The sequence below is a fragment of the Amblyomma maculatum genome, chromosome 5 (genome assembly GCF_055883805.1).
Source record: "Amblyomma maculatum isolate TAMU_Amacu chromosome 5, ASM5588380v1, whole genome shotgun sequence".
In the NCBI taxonomy this organism is placed as follows: Eukaryota; Metazoa; Arthropoda; class Arachnida; order Ixodida; family Ixodidae; genus Amblyomma; species Amblyomma maculatum.
In genome coordinates this window covers 161470611-161493632 of record NC_139348.1, presented here as the reverse complement: position 1 = coordinate 161493632, position 23022 = coordinate 161470611, and the positions used below count along the sequence as shown (strand labels likewise).

The 23022-nt window shown below is 45.0% G+C and overlaps 3 protein-coding genes across 4 annotated transcripts in view; 1 reads left to right on the top strand and 2 right to left on the bottom strand.

Annotated features, from left to right (window-relative positions):
* Window positions 1-1809: 1809 nt before the first annotated feature.
* On the bottom strand, window positions 1810-6534 carry LOC146190153 (pleckstrin homology domain-containing family A member 8-like). 2 transcript variants are annotated; one of them, XM_084604881.1, is made up of 2 exons: window positions 6297-6534; window positions 1810-3201 (listed from the first exon to the last, which is right to left on the bottom strand). In XM_084604881.1, exons 1-2 carry the CDS (start codon window positions 6430-6432, stop codon window positions 2450-2452), a joined length of 888 nt encoding a protein of 295 aa, XP_084461007.1. In that variant the 5' UTR covers window positions 6433-6534; the 3' UTR covers window positions 1810-2449. The 2 variants fall into 2 exon arrangements, with proteins under 2 accessions (XP_084461007.1, XP_084461008.1); XM_084604882.1 differs by lacking the exon at window positions 6297-6534 and adding an exon at window positions 6117-6290.
* Window positions 6535-8519: 1985 nt separating this feature from the next.
* LOC146190152 (pleckstrin homology domain-containing family A member 8-like) lies at window positions 8520-22823 on the bottom strand. The gene is made up of 3 exons (XM_084604879.1): window positions 22382-22823; window positions 15177-15479; window positions 8520-13019 (listed from the first exon to the last, which is right to left on the bottom strand). Exons 1-3 carry the CDS (start codon window positions 22484-22486, stop codon window positions 11772-11774), a joined length of 1656 nt encoding a protein of 551 aa, XP_084461005.1. The 5' UTR covers window positions 22487-22823; the 3' UTR covers window positions 8520-11771.
* Window positions 22376-23022, top strand: part of LOC146190151 (uncharacterized) — a 102605-nt gene continuing 101958 nt past the window's right edge. The window contains exon 1 of the mRNA XM_084604880.1: window positions 22376-22570. The gene's annotated coding sequence lies outside the window, so the exon portion shown is untranslated. The remainder of the gene's footprint in view (window positions 22571-23022) is intronic.

Sequence of the window (23022 nt, the reverse complement as noted above, 5' to 3'; positions counted from 1 at the left end):
GTGGGTCACCTCTGGTTGCGGCGGGGGCGGGCATGGCACCGAATTTTATCTGTTGTAGGCCGTCATTGCACACGCCACCGCTGGTGGTGGACGACGGCTGTTGTTGCGGCGCGCGTCTTTCTTTCCCTCTTGCTTTTCTTTCTTCTCTATATTCTCTTTTATCTGCACGAGGCAGCAGAGGTGGCTCAGCTACAGAGCCAGTAGCAGGCCCGTGCATTTTCTTTTCCTTCTTCCTACAGCCACAACAACAACAACCAAATGTTACGGGTGCCAAATTCAAAGACGGAAATCCGCTCTCTGTGCAAAGATTTAATGAAATTTGGGTCACGTCCACATATGTGGACGCAGCGCCTGAAGGGGTTAAGCTATTCAATGATGATGTATGACAATTGGTGCATGATATAATGTGAAGTATAATTTTAATTTAAATGGAATAAACAATTAAGCATAATTAGTAAACCTTCAGTGTCATAAACGGTCAGTAATATGTGGTTGTGCACCATGCTAGGTGGGCTGTCTCGATTTAACCTTTAGGTCAGATTGACAGAACGTCACTATTCTGGGTTTGCACCTAGAGTAGTGAAGCATTTGCTCTTGTAGCGCCCGCCAACGCTATAAAGCGGAGGCGCTGAAATCAGTGTTGGAAAATAAAGAAAATAAAGACCAGCGCGTGCTCGGAGCGCAGGCACGGCACGGGCTGTTCAGAATGAGAAGCCTGCCATGCTGGTCATCTTGCTCTGGTGCTCCATCGCAGCACTCTAAACACAGCTGGAGGATTCGAGGTTCATCTCTCTGTTGCCAATGGCAGTGTGTGTATCTACATGTGCACCTCATGCATCATATGTGTTTGCCATCTCTATTTGTAGGAGTGAGCCAAGCCTAGCCCTTTTTCTGCAGAAATGCTAAATCCCTGACTCACCCAGCAGTGCAACCTCCTTTTTTCAGCTGAATTTTACATCCTTCATGATGTAAATATGTTTTTTTTTTTCACTTTTTCATGAAACAGTGAGTGTGGAGTAATGCTTCAGTATACACATTTCCATTGGGCAGGTAAGATGTCGACACATCTCCTCTCTCGACTGTTGAAAAACTGGTTTCGCTGCGGCTTCCACTGTGCTAGCGTCAAGTGCAAAAAAGCAGTCCAGCGAGCAATATGGTAGGGCCCAGCAACCACATTGGAAAGATGTATAAGAAAAAAAAATTGGTATAGTAAAAATCTTGTATTTGTAGATTGTGCATAATGGACACCGGCTAAATAGAATTATTATGATCCTTTGGGTACCTGCTTGGCAAGCTGCGGTATTTCGGACAAAATATTATACATCCATGCAAGCAATTATCCTCTGGTATTTTGCACTGCCATACCAGTAAAAAAGTTCTTTCTTCAGGCACATTTGATGTAAACAAATGTTACCTGAAAGGTGCCCATGAAGCAATTTAGGACATATCGCAAAATTTATTGTTCTGCTTCTCTCTCAACCTCCAGGGATGCCTGAATTGGCAAAGTACTGACACCAGTAACTGGGTGGCATGTTGCCTGTGTAGGTCATACTTAGCTTCTGTGGAATAACAGACTTTTGTCAGCAACACAGCCATACAATGAACCTCAATAGGAGTTAAGAGTGCAGATTAGTGATTGTTCACGTTATGTTATTGAGAATTTGTGGTATTATTTATCACTTTTTTGCTATCGCCACACTACAGTGCATTTAGGAGAAGGTGAACTTTTTCAGATTAAACTCATGGCTATGACACTATCTTTTCTCAGTTCTCGAGTTATGCAAACATGAAAGGAGTGTAGACTGCAAGCAACATGTTAAAATAAGTTTATTTCCCAAAAAGAGCATAAGCTCCGATTCGGTCTGAAAATAAATTCGTAAGTAGCAGACTATAAAAATTCGTGATATAAGAGAGGCAAGTATGCTATGTCGCTATATGCTATATGCAGATCACAACAAGCCATATATTGCACACCAGATCTCTGTAGGCTTTTGCATGTTTTAAATATAAAATATTGCAAATGAGCCAGTTCTTTGCACATGAACTTCAATGTGGCAGTAGTGCTTTGCTTAACATTGTAACCCAGAAAGCCACGACAACCTATGCTGTCGTACGCTACCCCTAAAGCAAACGTTGTCAAGTGCTGAAAATTGCAAAGGCACAATCAAACAATAAAAATAAAATGCTCTATGACAGCAATATGACCGTAGATCTGATCCCTGAAACCAGAGTCAACATCTGAAGTATACATCATTGATTGAAGGTTGTCAAAAAATACCTTTAGTGCTCTTCAAAGTCTTTGAAAAGTCAAAGCCTAGTGACAATTCACAGGTATTGCATTTGATGTAAATTAAGCTATGTATACACCCTCAATATCAAAATGGTAGAGCAATCACAGCCTGTCGAGTTTTGTTTCCAGGTGTAGTACGCAGGTACATGAAGGCAGATATCATGGAGTAGGTTCCAGATTTCGCTCTTTGTAAAACTGGTTGATTGTCTCCAGGACCAAACTAAGGGCAGTCACGTACTCCCCGCAGTCGGCATAAAGCTGTTTTACATAGTTGGGGTGTGATGCGTCGTTTGGACTGGGTGCCAGGTCACGCCTGAAGGTTTCCATGGAAGGCATCATCCGAACAGCAGCAGCAAACAACTTTTGTACAAGCCAATTGTGGTACTGCTTCAGCGTCCTGCCATATGCTTTGCTGGCACAATCAGCCAGGTTCTCGTTTCCACCGTGAATTTCTGACAAGAAATGTAGTATGAACTCGAGTGCCCTCTTGAGCCACAGGAGCGATTCGATGGCTCGGCCACTTATTGCGTTCCTGCCCTCGTCGACTTCCTTCTGCAGCATGGCCAGCAGCTTGCCGAACCCGGCCGTGTCAGTGCTGTACTTATCGCTTAACTTGTCAATGTTGCCCTGGATGTCGGACTTAATGGGAGAGAATACCGTGGCCCCTAAAACGTTGAACACGGGTAGCATGGAACGGCAGCAGTCCAGAAAAGCGGCCGTCTCGATGGTGGACTCGGACGGTTCCTTCAGCTGGACAAAGCTGGATTTCATGACGGAGAAGAAAGTCTCAACTTCGCGGGCGATGACGTCGTCGTGTGGGGTGTCGCTCGAGGGCGCATGGTCCTGCTCGCCGGCCTTGTAATCCATTGCCAGCCCCGGTGGCGAGGTGTGGTAGCTAGGGTTATATGCACCTGTGTCAAAAACATGCACACCACGAAGTTAGTTGTACAGTCAGCACCACCATTGTGTAGAGCGCTCGCGGAAGACTCATCGGGCTAGAAAAGCTGAAAATAAACTCCAGTTCCGGACCTCTGGGCTAGGTGATAGTGTCTACCTTGGTTGAGGCTATCTGTGGCACAACTTTCACTCGAGTGTTGCCGCAAGAACTTACCAGCTGCGGCGATATCTGGCCTTATTTGCAGGGGCGTGTGTCTCCCGAGCGCTCTAAAAAAAGGGTGACGTCGACTGTACATACCTCTCCACACAACGGTAACGGTGCCATATAGTTGAATCGCACATAGCGCTGATTGGACGTAAAGCCTCGAACATGCTGCATGGTAGAAGAACAAATGGTAGCGTAACTCCCATAGAAGCCTGCGTGTCGACTCTGAGCGAGGCTTTAGTTTCCCAGTGCCCCCTGAGAACTGTGAGGCACAACAAACACGTGACGTTGCTTGTGACGTCACAGTAATGTACTTTTGGCGGGGAATTTGTCTTTTTACTTATGAACGAAAAACAAGGCCAACAACGACGGAGGCAGAACGATGCTCGGATAAGGCAGAAAAATGGACACCGTAACTGTTCAGCCAACTTTACTTGACATGGATTTCTACTGTCAAGTTTTACGTTAACTGAAACGTTACGGCAACTTTAACCACCTTATCATAGCATCGTTCTGCCTCCGTCGTCGTTAGCCTAGTCTTTCGTCGCGCGTCATGTAAACGCATTCTGGGGCTTATTCGGGCACGTTTGTGAACAAGGGCCTTCAAGTGAATTCGGCAAGCACATGGATAGAACCACATGGCTTGAGGCATTTCACTAAGGGCATAAATGAGTGAAGCTGTGCTGCATAGAAAGCCAGGCTTTATTAATTCACGATTACTTACATAGACGCTTCACGACAATGAAATCTAAGTGTAGGAGAGCGACCACCGCTCATTCGTCACGGTCTTCATGAAATCCTCGTGATAACAAAATTTCCTGAGCGTAGGTCTCCAAACGAGACGCGGTGAGATTATAAAAGGGTGAAAGATCTTGCTAACAAAGTACATATCAGCGTCAAAGAACAACAAAAACAAACGAACGGAATAACTAACGCTAGCGCTAGAACGCCAACCTGTAAGAGCTTAGGTAAGCAATTCAAATTGGGAGTTAATGCGTCTGAGAAGTGAAAATATCTACGATATAGCTTCGCTCCAATTAATCTCGCCTGTTCATGATTCCCATATTTTACTCGCGCTTTATTTGCCACTGAAAGGAGTCAATGTGAGGTAACAAATTTACAATTAAGCATTTAACATGTTCATGAGAAAGATCCCATTGACAATAGGAACATCACTGTAATAACAGCTAAAGCACGTTCAGCGAACGTTGGTGCGGTAATACGACGCAGTAAGCAAAACACACAGCAAAGGCAGCGGAACGGAATGCTCTGAGCAATGCGACACGCGTCTTGGGGGCAATAAAATCTCACCTTCACCACTCAATTAAAACATGCAGCGATACGCCGCTCATGCAGACGTGTATAGGCCGTTTCACATGATGCGATTCTCGCCGCAGCAGAGTGCGATTTCAGCCGCACAGCGACAGAAGGGCCCGCCACTTCCGTCGCAGAGCGGCTGCGGCAGACTTCCAACATGTTGGTCGCACGCCGCTCCCGTCGCAGCGGTCGTTGCGAACGGGACAGCCGCCAGCCTATGGAATTCAGCCTGATGTGACTGTTGTACGTAGTTGCGTACAAAACGAAAAAGTTAAAAATGTATATTTTGCATAAAGTGTTTTATATTTTGATAAAAAATATAAATTAAATACTACATTTAATCTTACGCGTGTTCTACCTGTATTGTTCGTAAAATATGATGGTGCCGCCGCTCGTGCCGCATCGACAGAAATCGCTGGTTCCGCAAGCATATGAAAGGGCAGTTGCGATTTGCGCCGCAACGACACTGCGACTGGGCCGAAATTTTTCGTGCGCGTCGCACCATGTGAAACGGCCTTATCCGTAAAACAAGCCACCACTTTTGCGACGTGCCTGGGAGGCCGAGCCGAGTCGCCGAGCTGTGACGCAGCATTGTCCCATCGTCCGGAAATGCGCACATGCAGCGGCAATCAGTTTCTCATCGAGCACAGACAGTCTTCGCCTTGCTGTAAAGCTCTACCACAACCAGCAGAATGAAATACTGACTGTTTGTTACAGATAACCCACTCTGTATACGCAGCAAGCAACGATGAACGTTGAACCGGGGCCGACGACACACCCATCCCGCGGATGAAAAAAGCTTTGGTCTGAGCCATTTCTGAGCTTTGGGCAACTACACAACGGATAATAAATGGCCGAGAGAGGCCGTTAGAAACAAGTTAAAATATTATTATAAATGTGACACGTTTTTTCTTACGCAAGAAACAAAAACTGCATTCATTTTTGAGCGCGAATATTATGTTTACTTTCTAGTTCTTTGGAGTTCTGGTAGATCTTATTTTCTGTGCGCTAGTAATTTGCCTCACAGTTCGCAGGAGCCCTCATCATCGAGTTGATGCCGCTGGCAGTAGGCAGCTACACGCGTTTTCTTCCAAGTTGCGCGACCAGTTGTACATTGACCTTGCATGCTGCGCGTTTCGTCATGTTGAACCGAATACCGTGCTACATTATAGCCTGACAAAATTGGGCAAAAGACCGAGACTGCGACAGCATCTATTTTTCGTCCATTTCTGTCAAAATCCGAGTCCGGTGTCGCAGATCGTTGTATACTAAGCAGCGGTGGACGTATACGTAGTAAACACCTGACAGAGAAATTGTTAAGACTCAGTAGCTGTATAAAAAGGCCTGCATCTTCGGCAACCAAAATAAATAAATATCGCAAAACTGCGAAAGTTTAAATATACTTACCGTGCGCAAAAAGGGAACAAATTAAGCTACCAACAACACGCAGCAAGTCAAATTTGCTTTCTCGTAGTACTCGTCCGCTTGACCGCCCCTTCTCTTGCAGATCAGCTCATTCTGCGGATACTCCGAAGCTGAAGCTTGTCCACAGGGCATAGTTGTGCGCTGACGTTTAATGAAGCTTACCTTGACAACTTTTATCAGCTCCGACGCAGAAGGCATCAGCAAGCTCTGCAGAAGCCGACGACCTGAAACCATGGTTACAAACTGAAGATGGAAGTACCGACATTACCGGCGCATATGAGCAAAGGGCCTGCTGCATGCCTGCTGCAAGCCTGCTGCCTTAAAATATGACAAAGCTAGTAAAGTGCTAAGAAGCTGCTGCAAATATAGCATAATAATACTAATAAATCAACTCGTTGAAGTTTTCATTACGATTATTTGTTGACCTTAAGGGAGTTTCAGCGTTTCAGCATGTTTGTTTCATAACGGATTCCTGCCTTGTTCCTGCCTTGTTCCTGCGTCCTAGCAGACGACTCGCCTGGCGACATGCGGCATTGCCATAAATCTTTCTTTGGTGAATGCATAGTGAATGGGAATTTGAGTGGACATCAGAACACCAGTGTGAATAATGGTTCTATGAGAGTCGTGCCTGCATACTAGGAGTCCCGCGAAATTTACCGATTACTGGAGAATATGCCATAGCGTTATATGTGGAATTTTATTTTATATAATTCCACATATAATCTATTGCTATACACGAAGCCCGAACTTCAACCACGCTCCTTAGTGTTTTATTATTTATAATGATGCGTATATGGTACGTTATACACGATCACCACGAGCTAGTCAAACATTCATTCTGGCATGTTTGACTCCTGCAGTGTTCGATATATATATTACGCTAGTCAATGAAAACAAAACTATTGACACTGCTCGAGCGGCACCATTCGAGAGACCTGTCAGCACGTTTTCAGGTTTTGCAATGACAGTGGACAAGCATAATTGTATGCGCTCCGCATAATGCTTCTCTCAGCTAAACCGCTGAATCCTTGCAGCTCAAATTTCGCACAGAGAGGACGAAATTTGGTCGGCAGAATTTTATATATCAAGCTTGTTTGGGGCACTTGCCTAATTCAATCAGAAGTAGTTATCTGATATGCAACGGCTGCGAAACAAAACAAATTGCTGCTCATGTTGCTGCCCCAGCGCTGGCATCGGTGGCGTTATCTTGTGCTGTTTGCAACAACCTTCCGTCGCCTCTCCTTTTGCTTAATGGAAAGTGGAAACGGCACAAAACGACGCCATCGGCGCCAGCGCTGAGACAGCGTCTTTCTTCGCCGCCGTACGAACATCCGACTCTGAGTGAGGCGCGTATCCTAAACGAACTTGGTATAAAAAGATACTGCCGGCCAAATGCCGTCTGTGTGAAACTTGACCTGCGAGGATTCAACGGTTTAGCTGAAAAAAAAAAAAAAAAAAAAAAAGGCATTCTGCGGCGCGCGTGGCGCGAACGTGTCTGTATACATGAAACAACTTTTCTGTTCAGGTGTGCGGCCGAGTATTTTGAGATTTCGGCGCGAAAAAGTGCTACTCAAGCGTTGCAATAAACCGCTCGCCTCTGGCTGCGTGCAATCAGCTCTCATGAAAGAAAGTGGGCAAAAAAGGCAGAGTTTCCAGGGAACGCGGACAGCCCCGTCTGTGCTAGTACACTGGAACAGCGTTGTGGCCATATAGTAGCAGTTGAATGCCTACTAATCGCAACAAAAATGAATTCAATGACGTCACGAGGTCACATGATCCTTGGCACCAAAGCCATGGCCCATACTGTCACACTTGAGGTCACATGTTCACCCGCGGCCAATGAAAACAGATAACTATCCTGGTCACCCGGGGACCCTGAGGTCGTGTCATCTGCAGTTAAGCGGTAAAACACTAGCTTCTCAGCAAAGGGCCGGGTTTCAGTTTGAGACTGCAAAAGCATACAAGAGGCTTTTGTGTGAATAAAAGTACTGGGCCCAGAAATCACGCACATTGTAGCATGGGTAGTGCTTGTATAAGGAGAGTGCAGTCGTAATGATTCCAAGCTTACAAAGTGTTCAAAACTAATGTTTATCGAGGTGTATATATATATATATATATATAACTAAACTACTAAACTACTACTAAACGTTTGATTTCCCTTCAATACTCTTTGCAGTGTCTCGTCAAATAAGAAAGTAAAAGAGCCCTGAATCAAACCTTGTTTTAAGGGCACGAGGACAAAGCAATCCAGTGTCCCCTGCCCTGAATAAACAATCTGGTCTCTGAAGTTTCTGGTTCTAGCACAAGTCAAGGTGACATTTATGTGGAAGCCATTACCTGTAAGGCCAAAGGTGTAACAAACACCAAGGAAAAAGAGGGGGACGATTTATGCATTTATACATATATATATATATATCTTTACTGCAGATAATTTTATATTACAAAACAGTGTCGCACACAACTGCAAGACAGCTCGCTAAACATCGCCTCAACTGAAGAAAAAAAACGCAAACAAAAAATTGATGCATTGAATTTTTGCTAACAGTGCGCCTAGAGGGTCAAAGAAGAAGCACAGAAAAAAAAAAGTAAAAAAAAAAAAAAAACAACCTTGACAGCCACAATCTTTGAACCAGTAATAGCGCAGCACTAATGCAGCACCAGTAGCAGTGGCTTCAAGTCATCAAGCTCGGGCACGGCGTGGTCAGGCCGCACAAAGGAATCCCCAACAGATAGGGAGATGGAGATACTAATCAACTTCGACACCAAAATTGCAACTAATGGCAGATATTGATTGCAATTCATGGCACAGTCCCAGAAATGTCTTTTATAAGAGCAAGGCAAATACATATAACAGCTCACAGTCATCTCCATGGTCCCAAAATGACACACTAAATGTAGCAAGCAAGACCACACTATACCAGAGGGTAACAACAAGAACCCTTGATACAATAAATGCTAAATTATAAAAAAGCAGGATGCAACGAATAACACAAAACAGCAAAAAAAAAAAAAAAAAAAAAGACAGTAACACACTCGTTATTTGTGATAGAGTAATTATCCACATTGATGGCATGTTTTGACCAGAAATGTTTGAAAATGCTAAAAGTATGTATCCAAGAATGAACACAGGCAAAAACAGCACTATATACCTTCTTGCTGCACTAACAATCACCTCCGCACAGAAAAATATAGAGAAAATACACTAGACAAAGCACAGGTATCAAGCAACCATGCCTATAATGGCATGCTATAAATAAATGTGTGTTACAAACGCATGCACTGACAGAACCCATACACATGCAGCAAGTCACTCAGTATCACACTCTCAGCATCTGCACAGTGCACTGTCACAATGCTAAGATTAAGGAGAATATAGCAAGCAAGTATTCATCAAATGGTATACAGATACCACCTAATAAAAGTAGCATACATTATGGACGTGAGTTATTGCAGTCTCAAGTGAGGCAAGCAGTTCACTGGAAACTGGTAGCCTACATTCTCTAGCATACCCAACTTAGCCAATTAATCAGGCCTCCCTTTTCTTGCAAAACGATGCAGGTCAAAATCTACAGGTGATGGTGATGTCAACTTCAATCAAAAAATCAGATTGGCTGCAGTAGTGTCTAGCCAAGCACACTGGACACATATCAAAAGTCTTGTTGGCTTTGTGTCAAGACAACAAGAGAAAAGGAAATAAGCAAGTAAGATAGCTGCCGCACAAGCAGGTGTGATTTAGCAAAAAGAGAATAGAAACAAGAGTACAGTAACAGCACCACTGTAGTACACCAAGGACTCGAAACAGTTACACAGATCCCTACCTTCTGCGGAGGTAAACAAAGCTGCCTTCACCAACCTTAATGGGCTGGGAGGAGGAAAAACAAGGGCAAATTTGCGGCGTTCCGCCTGTATATAGGACTTTTCCTTGTTTTTGAGCGCCACCTATGCATCACAAACATGTGGCCACAAACAGAGGTGCTGCTGCAGCTCTCCAAAACCAACGGATCGAAATAACAATACCGCTGTAAATCACCCAGCCAAGACAGTGAGCAAACAGCCAGTGTGGTGTAGCTAGGCTAGGCGACAGCTGCTGTAGTTTTGATCGCCTGGCTCACCCTTTCAAAAAATGACTAAACAATCACTCGGAACTAAACTACTAAACTAGAGTGCTGAAAATATCCCATCCCTTGATGTTACTCGCAGTTTGCAGCAACCTAACCATGTTCTCAGCTGCCTGCACAAGTTAAGTCCAATAGTGTAGCGATGGTCTGTGCATCATGTCACAGCTCCATGCTATAAAGTGAAGAAAAAGCAGGTTCTGTCACACTGGTGCCAGTGCCAGTGCTTGAGAAAGTAGCAGGTGAGAAAATACAAAGGCAGCCTAACCACAAGATGTGACTTACATCCAAAGCAAAATAGTACTCCTCCACAAGCAGAGACAAAAGAAATAAGCATGTGATGAATGCTCTGAAAATTATCAGTAGCGTTAAACCCACGTTAAAAGGAAGGAAGCAATGACTCCCTTCACAGCCCCCTTTTTAACTGCTGACAAAACAGCATGTGCTCAGTCAATAATAACATCAGAAAAAAAATAATAATAATTAAATAAAAGCTAGCAGGATCACATGCTGCAGCCAATCATGGTTGCACAAAGCTTTCAGTGCTGCTATGTAAAATAAAGACCACGACTTTGGACATGAGATAAGCTGAGATGTGGACATGGCTGCTCATCCTGTCCGCATCTCGTCTCTTATCTCCCTACAATATGTCGCACGAACTGACCCAAAACACCTGTTGACTCTAGGTGCTGCTTTCCCTGATAGAATTTCCAGAAAGATGGCCTGTTTTGTGAATGTGCATGAATAACAACGAACAGCACAATAATTTACAAGTAGCATAAAGAGCTCCGTTATCTTAAATTATGGGCATGTTTAGTGCTTCAAAATTAAGGCTCATGACAAGGCCAATGGAACAGCTCAAAGCATTTAATCGATAGTGGCATTGTAAATTGCTGCTTTCATGAGATTCTAACATACAGTGCAAGTCTGTTTCTGAATGCAGTTTTCAATCATCTGGTGCCAGTGAAGCTAAGCTGACCACACTGTTTGCAATTCACAAGCTAAGTGATAAGCACCCAGGCTCAGCAAATATAGAAACGAAAAATGAAAGCTGTCCAAAGACATGCAAGTGCGAGTGGGGCATTTGGCTCATCATATTTTTCGCGCTGTTGTAAACTGTTCCTCACCTGCCATGCAGCTGATCACACAGCAAATGGGAGGGAGACTAGCAACTCACTTCTACCTTCATCATTGTAAAGAGCCTCCACTACATATAGCAACTTGCTCTCTACTAAGGCAAAAACTAACTGTACAGGACACCACGTGCACAAACCTCTTGATTATCCTAAATTTAGCTTTGTAGTCTGGCTCTCTTTAGCTGCTCTAAAGCTTTCCTGCTATGTACTGCTGCATCAGCTGTATACCTTCGTGTCCTGTTCACTGACACCCTATGTCGCTATGACAGCCTTTGTTACCAAGCCCCTGCAAGTTAAGGAGTGCAAGTCGCGAAAGGGGGCTCAGTCCGGTACAAGTACCTAAATCTGTTCCCTTAAGAAATGAAATATCCTTAAAGGGGACCTGTTCAGGGCCTTAGGACAGGTGGCTCAAGCTCATTCTCGATATAGAAGTTATTTAGCCTGTCAAGGACACTCTTCAGTGCCCGAAGATACACCTCGCAGTCGGCGAAAAGCTGCCTCTTGTACTCGGGATGCTCAAAGTCACTGGGTGATGGAGCCATGGCTGCCAGGAAGGGCTCCAGTTCGGGCATGGCTCGTAGCGCAACGGCGAAGATGCTTCGGACCACCCAGCCATGGTGGCACTTCAGCGTGGCACTGTATGCCGCTGAGGCACAGTCCGTGAGAACTGGGTTGCCTGAGTGTATCTGCTCCAGGAATGCATGGATAAAGGCCAGCGCTCTGGACAGCCATAGCAGTGCATCCGTGGCTGAGTTTCGAGCGCTGTTCGTGCCGGAGTCGACTTCCTGCTGGATCATGTTGAGGAGGAGGCTGAAGCGTGGTGGGTCCGCGTCAAATTTAGCCTGTAACTTTCCAATGTTGCCCTGAATGTCCATCTTGACTGGAACGAAGGCTGCCGAGCCGAGGACGTCAAAGACGGACAGGATGGAGCGGCAGCTGTCCAGGAATGGCTCTGTTGGAATGCTCGTGTCAGAGGCGAGGTCGATGAAGCTGTGCTCCATCACAGAGAAGAAGGTGTGTGGCTGGTTTGGGTGATATGAAAGGTTCCCATTAACCACTGGACTAGGTTGCTCTGCAGTAAAATTAGGCTGACTGGCGGCAGTGGGTATCAGCTCCGCGTGACTAGCGCTCTCAGTGCCACCAGGCAATGGCACACTGTCGGCTGACAAAACATGGTTGCCAGATACAGAAGGATGAGACAACGTCGAGGCACAACTGGTGGGGGATGTTGCAGAAGACGGTGGAGCCGATGCACTGCACAATGCCGGGTCCATACTAAGGTCTATGCGCTGAGCCCGTTGATGCCGGTCTAAAGTTGCCATCACGGAGGAACTAGCTCCAGAGGAGGAAGAGATGGAGTTGGACTTTCGCCTCCGCCTGGAGGATGAAGGGTGTGCATTCTGCAAGGACTTGGGAACCACGGGGGCAATGGGTGGCGGGGCTTCATGAGGTAGGGCTGAGTCATGCACTTCCTGGTGTGGCAGCTCGTATGTGAAGTTTGCATCAGCCAGGCGCATGCAGTCTTCCAGTGTGGCAATGAAGGTGTCGCAGGTGGCCCGGAGCAGGTCGGCTGCCTCGGTGGCTTTCGCAGCATCATCCCCACTTCCACCTGTAGAGGTTTTGATGGTGTGCACCTGCAGAAGGGTATGCAAATGTGGCTCAACCAATTTTTTCCTACTGCCTCAGAACACAGCATGCTTCTACTTAGCGTGCCGCTACTTGTAAACAGTTTAAAGGGACAGAACACTGACCAAAATACGTAATAGGATTATGGAGGAAATGAACTGAGAATTATAATATCCAAGAAACGAGTATTTTATAATTTTAATTTGGTAGTGAAAATCGCATATACGAGTGAAGTGGCCTCATGTGACAAAATGCTGTAATTATCCCTGTAGTAGCCCACGTGACCATATCTTGGGAAAATGTGACTGGTTTTCGTAATTGTGCAAAGTTCTGTATTCTTTGAAGAGTGTTCGTCTTGTATCATTATATTTTGCACTCTCTCCAGTATGTTAACATCTGTCACTAGATGGCACCAGTGTTTTGAATTCCTTAGATGAAGCGTTGGCCATGACCCACTAAAGCTTTCATATTTGAGGCGTATATTCATCTACCATAGCAGCCTTGCATGTAGGAACTAAAATAGATGTTACTGAGTACTAAAAAACATGTCTAATTACTGTCTGGACGGTGAGATTTATATATAGACCTTTTCAAAATTGACCAAAGGGCGCTGCCATATTGGAGACTGGGCTGTGCTCATAGCACAGGAAAAAACCTCTCCACACCTGCTTCACAGCCCAGTCAAACCGGTTTCTCCCAGGGTAGTGAAAAAATCTGTACCTTTGGCACACCACTTTTGTCGACGCCCAATCGCCATTGGGTTCACTATTTATGGTTTCCAGCATTGGACTAGATAAAAAACTAGCGCATGCACTGATTTAAAAATTTTCAGTAAATTTTTTTTTACAGTGTTTCTGACGGAACTGCTCCACAATCGACAATGCGAGCCAGGAAGCTTTCCATTGCGGCGAAAAGATTTGGACAGTTAAAGTGCAGTGCTCTGTCCTTTTTAGCTCTCAAAGGCTACATACAGACAGGTATGGTGGTGCTTTGCATTATGCTATTGGCACTCATCGGGGGCAATCTGCAATGCCAGTAAGCTACCCAGAGAATTAACGTAACTATGCACAAAAAATTGTGCTACCTTGATAAGTCCTGAAAAGAAGCATTTTAAAGTACCAACCACCCATGAGTGGGGTCTGCCATTTTAATTTCCCGTAGTTCAAGGGGGTGGTTTCACTCCCAACAGACACCGGAATGAAACAGGTTTCAGCAACGAATGTGATGAAAAAGTGGGAAGAGAAGAAAATTTCCGGTAGCACAAGCTAAAAACATCCTGTGTGCTTTTTTGGTCTGGCTATAAAACCTGATGCAATGGAACGCTAAACGAACGTTAAAATCACATATATTCCCTCTGTACCATAGCTATTCGGGAAAACAATCCCAAATAGTGTTAATTGTACACTTTATTCACAGCACATGTACACTCTATTCCCCTCCGCAATAGCATAAGCTGCAGATGTTTCTACCAACACATTTCCTCCTTATCACTTGCTACTTGAGTTTGCCCTCAAACTTTTTTTTTTTGCATGTCAGTTTTGGTTCACTGTGTGGCGGTTATTATTCTGTGTCTTTGGCCTTCTCTTTCACCCCCTCCCCATGTGCGGAAAGTTTTAAGAATGGTTCCCCAGTAGATATATTCCTTATCAGGGCCCTTTGCAAAGCCTGTCCCTTTTTAGGAAAGGTATCTGCACCAAACCTACTTAAGTGGTGACCAATCATACACCCGGTATTGCAGTTTTTCCTGGTACAGCCGCTTTTATTTCTTTTTGCAGGCCACAGGATCCCTGGTTCCAGGTTGAGAAATACACTGAATAAACTTTTTTTTATATTTTTATATTATTTCCACTCCATGACCTACTTTCTTCTCACCCATCCTCCCCCTCCACACTCCTTGACCTACTCTCTCCTCACCCACTTTCCCCCTCCCCAGCTTTTCTTCTTCGAAAACAAAAACGTATTTAAACGCCTGCCAGTGATGATCGCTTTGCCTAGACGAAGACAAGTCCACTTGTCGAAACATTGGCTCGACCTGCGAACTGAGGCTTCCCCCCTCTACCCTTGTTCAGTGATCCTACATACTGGTGCAATGAAGGAAGAGATAATGAAAGAAAACGCTTAGCAGCCGAAGTTTAGATTCCAATCCCCCCCCCTGCATTGCACACCTGTTGCATGAGCAGGTCACAGTAGAGTCGCAGTTCGGCCTTCTTGGCACGCAGGCTGCCCTCGGGGTCATGACCTCCAAGCCGGTGTGTTGGTTGGGTCGTGTGGCCGCCGGTTACCGCAGCCGTGGCCGCCTTGGAACTGCCAAGGGCAACCAGCCACTGCTGTCGCTCAGAAGGCGTTGGTGCACGCAAGTAGAAGTGCTGCTCAGAGGGAATCACCAGGTCCAGACGCCGGTTGTCAGTAGGGTGCACCACGATCTCGCATGCTGACACCTTCACCGAGCCCTTGCAGCCCTGGTTCACCTGGCATAGAGAAGATACGACAGGTGAGATCCCAGCAATTGGCTAGGCACCTGCTGTGACAGCAATGCAACGGAGTGTGATATGCCGAGAGCGATTTTTTGAAATAAACAGATGCATGCAAGGTTGGCTAGAAGCAAAGCAGAGTGGAAAAAAAATAAAATTATTGCGATTACCTGATGTAAAAAATGTGAAAAAAGACTCAGCAGTCACCTAACTAAATTATGTGGTGAGAATGCGAAAGCAATGAAGTGGAGTTCACTCGACTTGCATTCACATCCGCCACATTTGCCCACAACCAAGCTGCACTGCTAACAAAGGTGACTGCCATTTCACATGACATGCAAAGTGTCACAATCTCAAGCTGTCACACACCCCTGCGACCAATCAAAGCTTGGCCCAGTCAGCTGCCAACTGCCTACAGATGACGCTGTGACGTCCTCACTGTCTCGGTCAATCAGGGAATTTTGAATAACCGAATCGCTATTTTTTTTTCCTTGATGAGGCTTCTAATGCATCAAAATTGGTGCCAGATGGCATGCGGTATCATGGTTACACACAGAAAGATGCAGCCCATGCAAGGTAACTACCTGCCTCCCTCTGCATGGTCGCGCTTGGTAGTCCCAACGCGAAATAGCTATGAAATCAGATATGCCTTTACCAAAAATGCTCCCTCACATTTTTGGGGAGAAGTTATAAGCACAAGGCACTAGCTATGTGAAATATGATGTTTCTGTACAGTGTACCCCCTTTTCCAGTCAGGCTTCTGCCCAGAATGCTTTTATATGTTGGTATTAGAGGTCCCATTTAAGAAAAAAATGTGTTGATCTCCAACATTCTCTGAACCCTCCCCGAGCCACCCACCACAGCTGTGAGGAGATGAAGCAGAGGACGAGGGGAAGGAAGAGTGAAAGTGAATGGGAAAAATAGCAAGAGGGGAGAGGACAGTAGTGGGAGGCCTTTAATCAATGCGTCTGTTTCACTCATCCAAAACACAAAAAGAACACAATAGCTCATACAAGAAAACCCAAACAGAATATGCCTAATGCTAATCCATTTCTGCCACACAAATTGCATTGATTGTCTACACTTTCATGACTACTATTATGACAACAATTGGCACAACAATCTCGGAAATCACTGCATTAACAGCTCTAGTGCTGCAAAAGAAGAAAAACAGTGTCTGCATCCCCTGCAAAAAGGCTCGCTTTCTTGACCTCAGTCACACAACTGAAAGCTGCTTGGGATGGCTAGCACCGGAAGGATTTAACAAGCCATCCAGATTTTATGTTCAAAGCACCACCTCCACAGTGCCGAAACAGGTCTAAACTGCACTTAAGAAGGCATGCTTAAAGCATCACACTGTTAGAACTGACTGCTCTCATTTCTTCTCTTTGTAAAACAGCAACATATTGAAATGTGGTAGCATTGAAATGTGGCAGCATTGTGGTAGCATTGGAGAATCAAAGCTTTCTCAGACTACTGAGCCTACTAGTCTTTGACAGCGGCTGATAAGCATGCACCAGAGATCCAGCCTAAAACATACCCAACAATTTCAAAAATATGGATAAAGTAGAGACTTGGCAGTGAAAGAAAGTCACCATTATATTACTACAAAAGCAATAGATTTTAGTCCACCCTTGAGTTGACATTTTTACCTTGTCTCAAGCATGTGTGTTCCACTGGCCCCCCCTTGATGCAATATTTATTTATTCATTAGGACTATATATATTATATATAGTCCAACTCTGACTGGCTGAAGCACCAGGCTTTACTACAACAGCACTGGGTGTGCAAAGAGGCACGGAGTCCCACTGCCTTCTTCAGGTGAAGAAGAGACTACAACATGAGCCACTATGAAAGAAAGGAAGGCTTACAGTAAGTATTTAAGAATACAGTATATTACTCGGTCTATCTTATTAAGCAAAAACATTGTTAGGTAACAGATAAAGAAGGTAACAATTGCCATTAGATGATAGGGCCATTTTTTTTAACCTACAACAGCCATTTTGCTATACTAGTGTAGCTACGTAGGGTATAAGAAAAAACAACCCTACAGGCTTCTACTGAGAAATTATATTTTTACTTACTGTTCCTATGGTTCTATTTGTCCTAGCTATTTCATCTAAACTTACTTTGGTCAAATATTTTAGGGGAATCCCCCAAGGTGGAGGATCCCTACCATCTGATCTGCTGACCGTCCTGATTAGCTCAGTCGGTAGAGCGACTGCCCCGGAAAGGCGGTGGTGCCGGGTTCGATTCCCGGATCAGGACGAATTTTTCTTTAACTACGAAGTTTCTGAGAAAGCTGTATAGCTTTCCTTTGTAGCTGTATGGCTGCGCTTGGGTGGATGCAATGAGTAATTACTCCCTTATTACAGTTTTACTCCACCTCAGGGGATTCCCCTAAAATATCTGACCAACACCATTCCCACTTCGAGTTATAGATCAATTCACTCTCGCCCTACCATCTGATCTGCTGACCGTCCTGGTTAGCTCAGTCGGTAGAGCGACTGCCCCGGAAAGGCGGTGGTGCCGGGTTCGATTCCAGGATCAGGAAGAATTTTTCTTTAACTACGAAGTTTCTGAGAAAGCTGTATAGCTTTCCTTTGTAGCCGTATGGCTGCACTTGGGTGGATGCAATGAGTAATTACTCCCTTATTAAACTTACTTTACTGTCCATGCCTAAGTTTCCTGCCAGATGAACCAACTAAATTTTCTGACACATCACAGCGTCGCATCTATCATCCCAAAGTAACACGAGGTTTGGACAAATACATCCCTCGACTCACGTTACCCTGATTACAGACGCACTTATACATGATGTCTTATAAGACGTGAGGACATGTCACTCCAATATACAACTTAAGCCACGCTTTAGGCTTCAGTGGAGGGCTGCACTCATAGCTCTTTACGATTTCTACACACAAAGATTCACAAGCAGGAAGTGATTATTCAGAAAGTGTACTTCTTTCTGGTTTTCATCTGTTCTTTGCTTGCAAAACATTTGAATAAAGCATGCATGACTGATAGCCATAATAGTCTAGCTTTAGCAACCTGAATCCATTTTATTATTAGGTAATTTTTTTTACGCAAAGATTACATACTTCAGGAATCCTCAAAGTCCAAAACTAATGCAAATTCTTATGCTACACGATGATTACACAGAAGATTACACACGATGATTACACCTGAAAACAAAATATGATGCAAAAGACTGTTCAACCGTACAGTGAAATCTATTTATAACAATACTGAAGTACCAAAGAGTTATCACTGTTGTATTCGGGTTATGAAAAAAAAAAAAAGAAAAAGAAAAAGAAAAAATTCAGAACACTTTAAAGACCGGAAACTAGTTTACAGTGTCGATTCCTTAGAAGGCAAAAAAACTGTAAGCTTTGACTGGTTCATGGTATATTTCTTTCAAATCTCTTAACAGGGTACCTAGCTAGCGCACATACCCAAGTGGGGGACCTCTAGCAGAAATGAAGTCCCGGAAGAACTCTATCATTTGTAAGGGCTCTTTTGCATAGGTTTCCATTCATCATCACTGTCGGCGTGAGTGACAGCTGCGAACCTTGGGGGTTAAATGAACATTTTTCCCGACTGAATTGTCAACATTCAAGAATCTAAGTCTCAACACACTGCTGTCATCATTACGATGATGGCAGCTTCGCAAACCTTAGTATCACTAGCTTTCCACCAGAAGCAATCCTTGACGGGAAATTCGATGAGCTTGCAGGGCTGAGAGAACAGTGACGGCAAAAACTGTCACTTGCAAAGCGCATGCACCTGTGACTGACAGTGTTATATATGGCGCACGTAGCCAATGCAGTAAAGCTACGAGACACACACACCCTGGGAAACGTTGACAATGAACAGCTGCACAAAGGAGACTTCGGAAGTCTGTCTTTTCTTCTTCCTTGTTCACCATTGCATATGTCCCTGGTATGGACGGTGCTTGTGTGAGTGGCCTCATGCAGTTTTCACTCTCTCCGCATTTGGTCAATCTGTTGGTTGGCTCTGCCAATTTCTCATGCACGCTCTGGCATTGTGAGCATGACTTGGAGGGTGTGATTACAGTGTTTCTGTGTTTTTGTCTATTTCGTGGTTGCCCTTAGTGATTAGATTTATTTGCCATAAAGAGATTATGTGCTATGACAGCATTGGTATCAGCGATACATTTTACCATAGAAAACAAAATCTGACAGTACTGACACAGTCCATTGCTATACCTGATATATGGTTCTAAGTGGTACTGTTAGAGGGGGTATTCACATGACGTCAAAGCTGACGTCAGTGCGCAGCCGACGCCATCTTTGCATCCTGTTCTGACTAGATACGGTCGGCGGCTTAGCTGCTCGTGTGCATCCGTTTTCGCTGTCACTCTACCTTACGTCAGCACTGATGTACTAAAAACTAAATCGGCATCATGAGTGACACTTCAAATTACCTGCAAAGTTTGCGCGATGTGGACAGAGACTAGTACATAAAAAGAAAAATAATTATAACTGCGGCACTGACCCATTTGCAGTCAATGGTCAACTGCATAGTATGTGTCGACCTGTGGCCGTGCATAAATATGTGCGACATCCATGACTTCGTTAAGCTATGGACTAGCTTCATCACAAGAAACCACCTAAAAGGCTACTGACCACTCGAAGGACACAACTATGTTTAAAAGCGGCTGGTTAAAGAGCCGCGGTTGAACCAGACGAACTCGCACTTTGTACAATTACATGCGTGCTGTACAATTCTTATCCCAGCTAAACATCTGAGCCTTGTAGCTCAAATTTAGCACAGAAATGGCACATTATAGTCAGTATTTTCTTATACCAAACTTGTTTGGTGTATCTGCCTCATTAGATCAAAGTTGGATGTCATGCAGCGTCTGTGACGACAAAGAAGCAAAAGAAGCCGTTGCCACAACGATGGCCCCAGTGGTGCCACCTCGTTGTGTTGTGGGCTCGAAATGATTTTTGCAACAAAACTCTTCAAATACAGTGCAGTTCTGGCCAAACTTAGTTTTGCTTATTGTTATTTATAAATAAGTTTATAAAACTCTTCAAACCTTCTGCAAAACAAACAACTCTGCCCATCTACGTTCTTTCGCTGAATATTGCTTCGCAGCCGACGCAGACGATCTGGACATTCGGCTTCTTCTGATCGAATGAGGCAGGTGCGCTAAACGTAGCGTTTGTCAAGCCCGCTTTTGAAGGATTGGATTGCTGCAAAACACGACGAGCAGGTGTTGGCGGTGCACTGCTCTTTTACCTGGAATATGGTTTGCGAGTGCGAGAAAAGCAGTCATGCACAAATTGTGGTAATAGCTGGCTGCCAAGGAACATCCGGAAGATACCAGCACAGCCCATTTTTGACATAGATTTTTTTTCCGTGGTACTTGCACGGTTGAGCCATGCCAGCCATACGTGACGTCGCATCTCGGTGAGTTGTTTCGTTCAGGCGGAGTCGTTCGTGCAGCTCATCAGCTTCCGTTGCTTGCACTGTGCAGGGGCTATGACAGTCTACGGCAGCTCAATAAACCATATCTGCAAATGCCACTGCATGTGGAACCACACATGCACGACAGCACTTGATACGTACATTAACCCTGTTCTTTTGGTGGATGCAAAATTGGCTGACTGCGCCACAAATACTCACAATGCACCGCGCACGGTGCGTCAGTGAATACACCCTATAACTGGGATTGACTGTATAACCCAGACTTGTTAATAGTCAATGTAGGGCATGTTGAAAACCTGTGTTGCAACAACCTGCAATGCCAAGCCTTAATAATAAAATGTTATCAGTAGACTGAAACAATGTCAATATTTCAATGCAGAGGGAAAAATGTGAACATTGCACTTTCAGTCCTAAACATCCTGACAACATCCTGCCAGCTAGCTCCAGCAGTTTGAATGGCTAACACGCGGTTCTATTACAACACATGCCCCAAACAATAGAAAAAACTTCTTTGAGGTGCATTGCACACACAAGCAGGACAATTAACCATTCATTATGTAAGGTTACCTACCACTACTGGCCCTTAGTGAAACAGAAAAGCACAGTGAGAGCCTCTCAGCTCATCAACTTTTTAGATTGCCCAGGCATGAGCACACTGCAAATGAATTAATTCTCTCGCAGCAACTGCTCCACTTAAGACCAAAGATAAAGTGCGCAGCAATTTGACTGGACGCACGCGGAGCTATCAGCGACAATAAACGCTATCATTGGCGCAGGTTATCTCGCACGCAAATACAAAAAATAGTGATCCCTAAAACATATGTCTCAAAGCTTATTTCAACAACCTGTAAACACGGTTTGAAAAACGGTTTCGATGTCCTGACGTTTTTGCCTACCTTGCCATTTATTCTGCATGCACCATCCACCGACAAAAGCGATGGGCCTGAGAGATTTCGACTTTCTCAACGGCCGATCCGGCGACGCCGAATGTGGGCAGCTGTGCATCCCACCGGTTTCGCAAGTAAATCACATATGTTGGCTTCCTTCCCAAGCTTCAACGCGCCACTGCCATGTTTGGAAAAGTAACTGCACTGAGAAACTGCCCGAAGCCAAGAGGCAATTTAATTTCGTCAAAGCTGGATCTTGCATGAGCATGGATGGTTTAGCACAGACCACAGCATCTGCATCCAGCGGGCAGATCCTACTCTAGCCGACGACGCGCACTGCATAGACGCATGTGTCACTTTCGGGTAAAATGTCCTTGCACGCGCACTGGCTCGAAGCGCGGCCGAACGTGACAGCTCACACCGCAACGAACGGCTGTAACTATGTGTGCGTCAACAAGCGCGACAAACATAGACAAACACGCGAGCGACGACAACGCCGGTTTCCGGCGTCCCATGGTCTCGACTGCCGCCCCATTCAGCGTAGTACGCACATACCTCATCCTGGGATTTGTAGTAGGTGAGGATACCCTTGTCCAGGATGAACCACCGCGGCTGCCAACCATTCCAATAGTTTGTCCACTTCCACAGTACACCTTCCATGATGACCCTTTCTCGCTGGAGTCAGTTGTGTTCTCAGACGACGCCGACGAACCGTTCCAGGCAAGCGCAGCTGACAGATCAGCGGTAAGCCATGTTTTGTTGGCAAGAGAGCGGATGGGGAAAGTGGCCGCGCGCTCGATTGTCGCAAGTTTCGCACGAGCGTGGTAAATAGAAGAGAACAAAAAGAACTTGCGAGATCACGTGCACCACCTCCACCTGGCAAAAATAGCGATCGTATCGGGGCCAGTATACTGCGAGCGCGGTTTCACACGGTCAGCGAATGCCGTGAACAGCGCTTACGGAGCGTGCTTACGGGGCTACTGAGGTAGATAGCTCGGCCGACCTTGGCTTGGAAGACCCGAAAGTTGACGGTCGAAAAAAAAAAAAAAAATGACGTAAGGTTAGTGGCTTAGCGTGTCAGGCAGTGTGAGCTCCGCTGTCTAATTGTGAGGTGTTGCGGTGGTTGCGGCTCATTGAAAAAATAATCAGAAAAGTGCAGTACAGTGTGAAAATTTAGTAAGTATGCAAAGGTGAAC

Coding starts and splice junctions, on each gene's coding strand:
- LOC146190153 (XM_084604881.1), bottom strand. CDS start 6,432: ATGCAGCAGGCCCTTTGCTCATATGCGCCGGTAATGTCGGTACTTCCA. Junction 3,202..6,296: donor AGCTGATAAAAGTTGTCAAG/GTAAGCTTCATT, acceptor TTTTTGACACAG/GTGCATATAACCCTAGCTAC.
- LOC146190152 (XM_084604879.1), bottom strand. CDS start 22,486: ATGGAAGGTGTACTGTGGAAGTGGACAAACTATTGGAATGGTTGGCAG. Junction 15,480..22,381: donor ACTACAAATCCCAGGATGAG/GTATGTGCGTAC, acceptor TCTCTATGCCAG/GTGAACCAGGGCTGCAAGGG. Junction 13,020..15,176: donor GTGACCTGCTCATGCAACAG/GTGTGCAATGCA, acceptor ACCCTTCTGCAG/GTGCACACCATCAAAACCTC.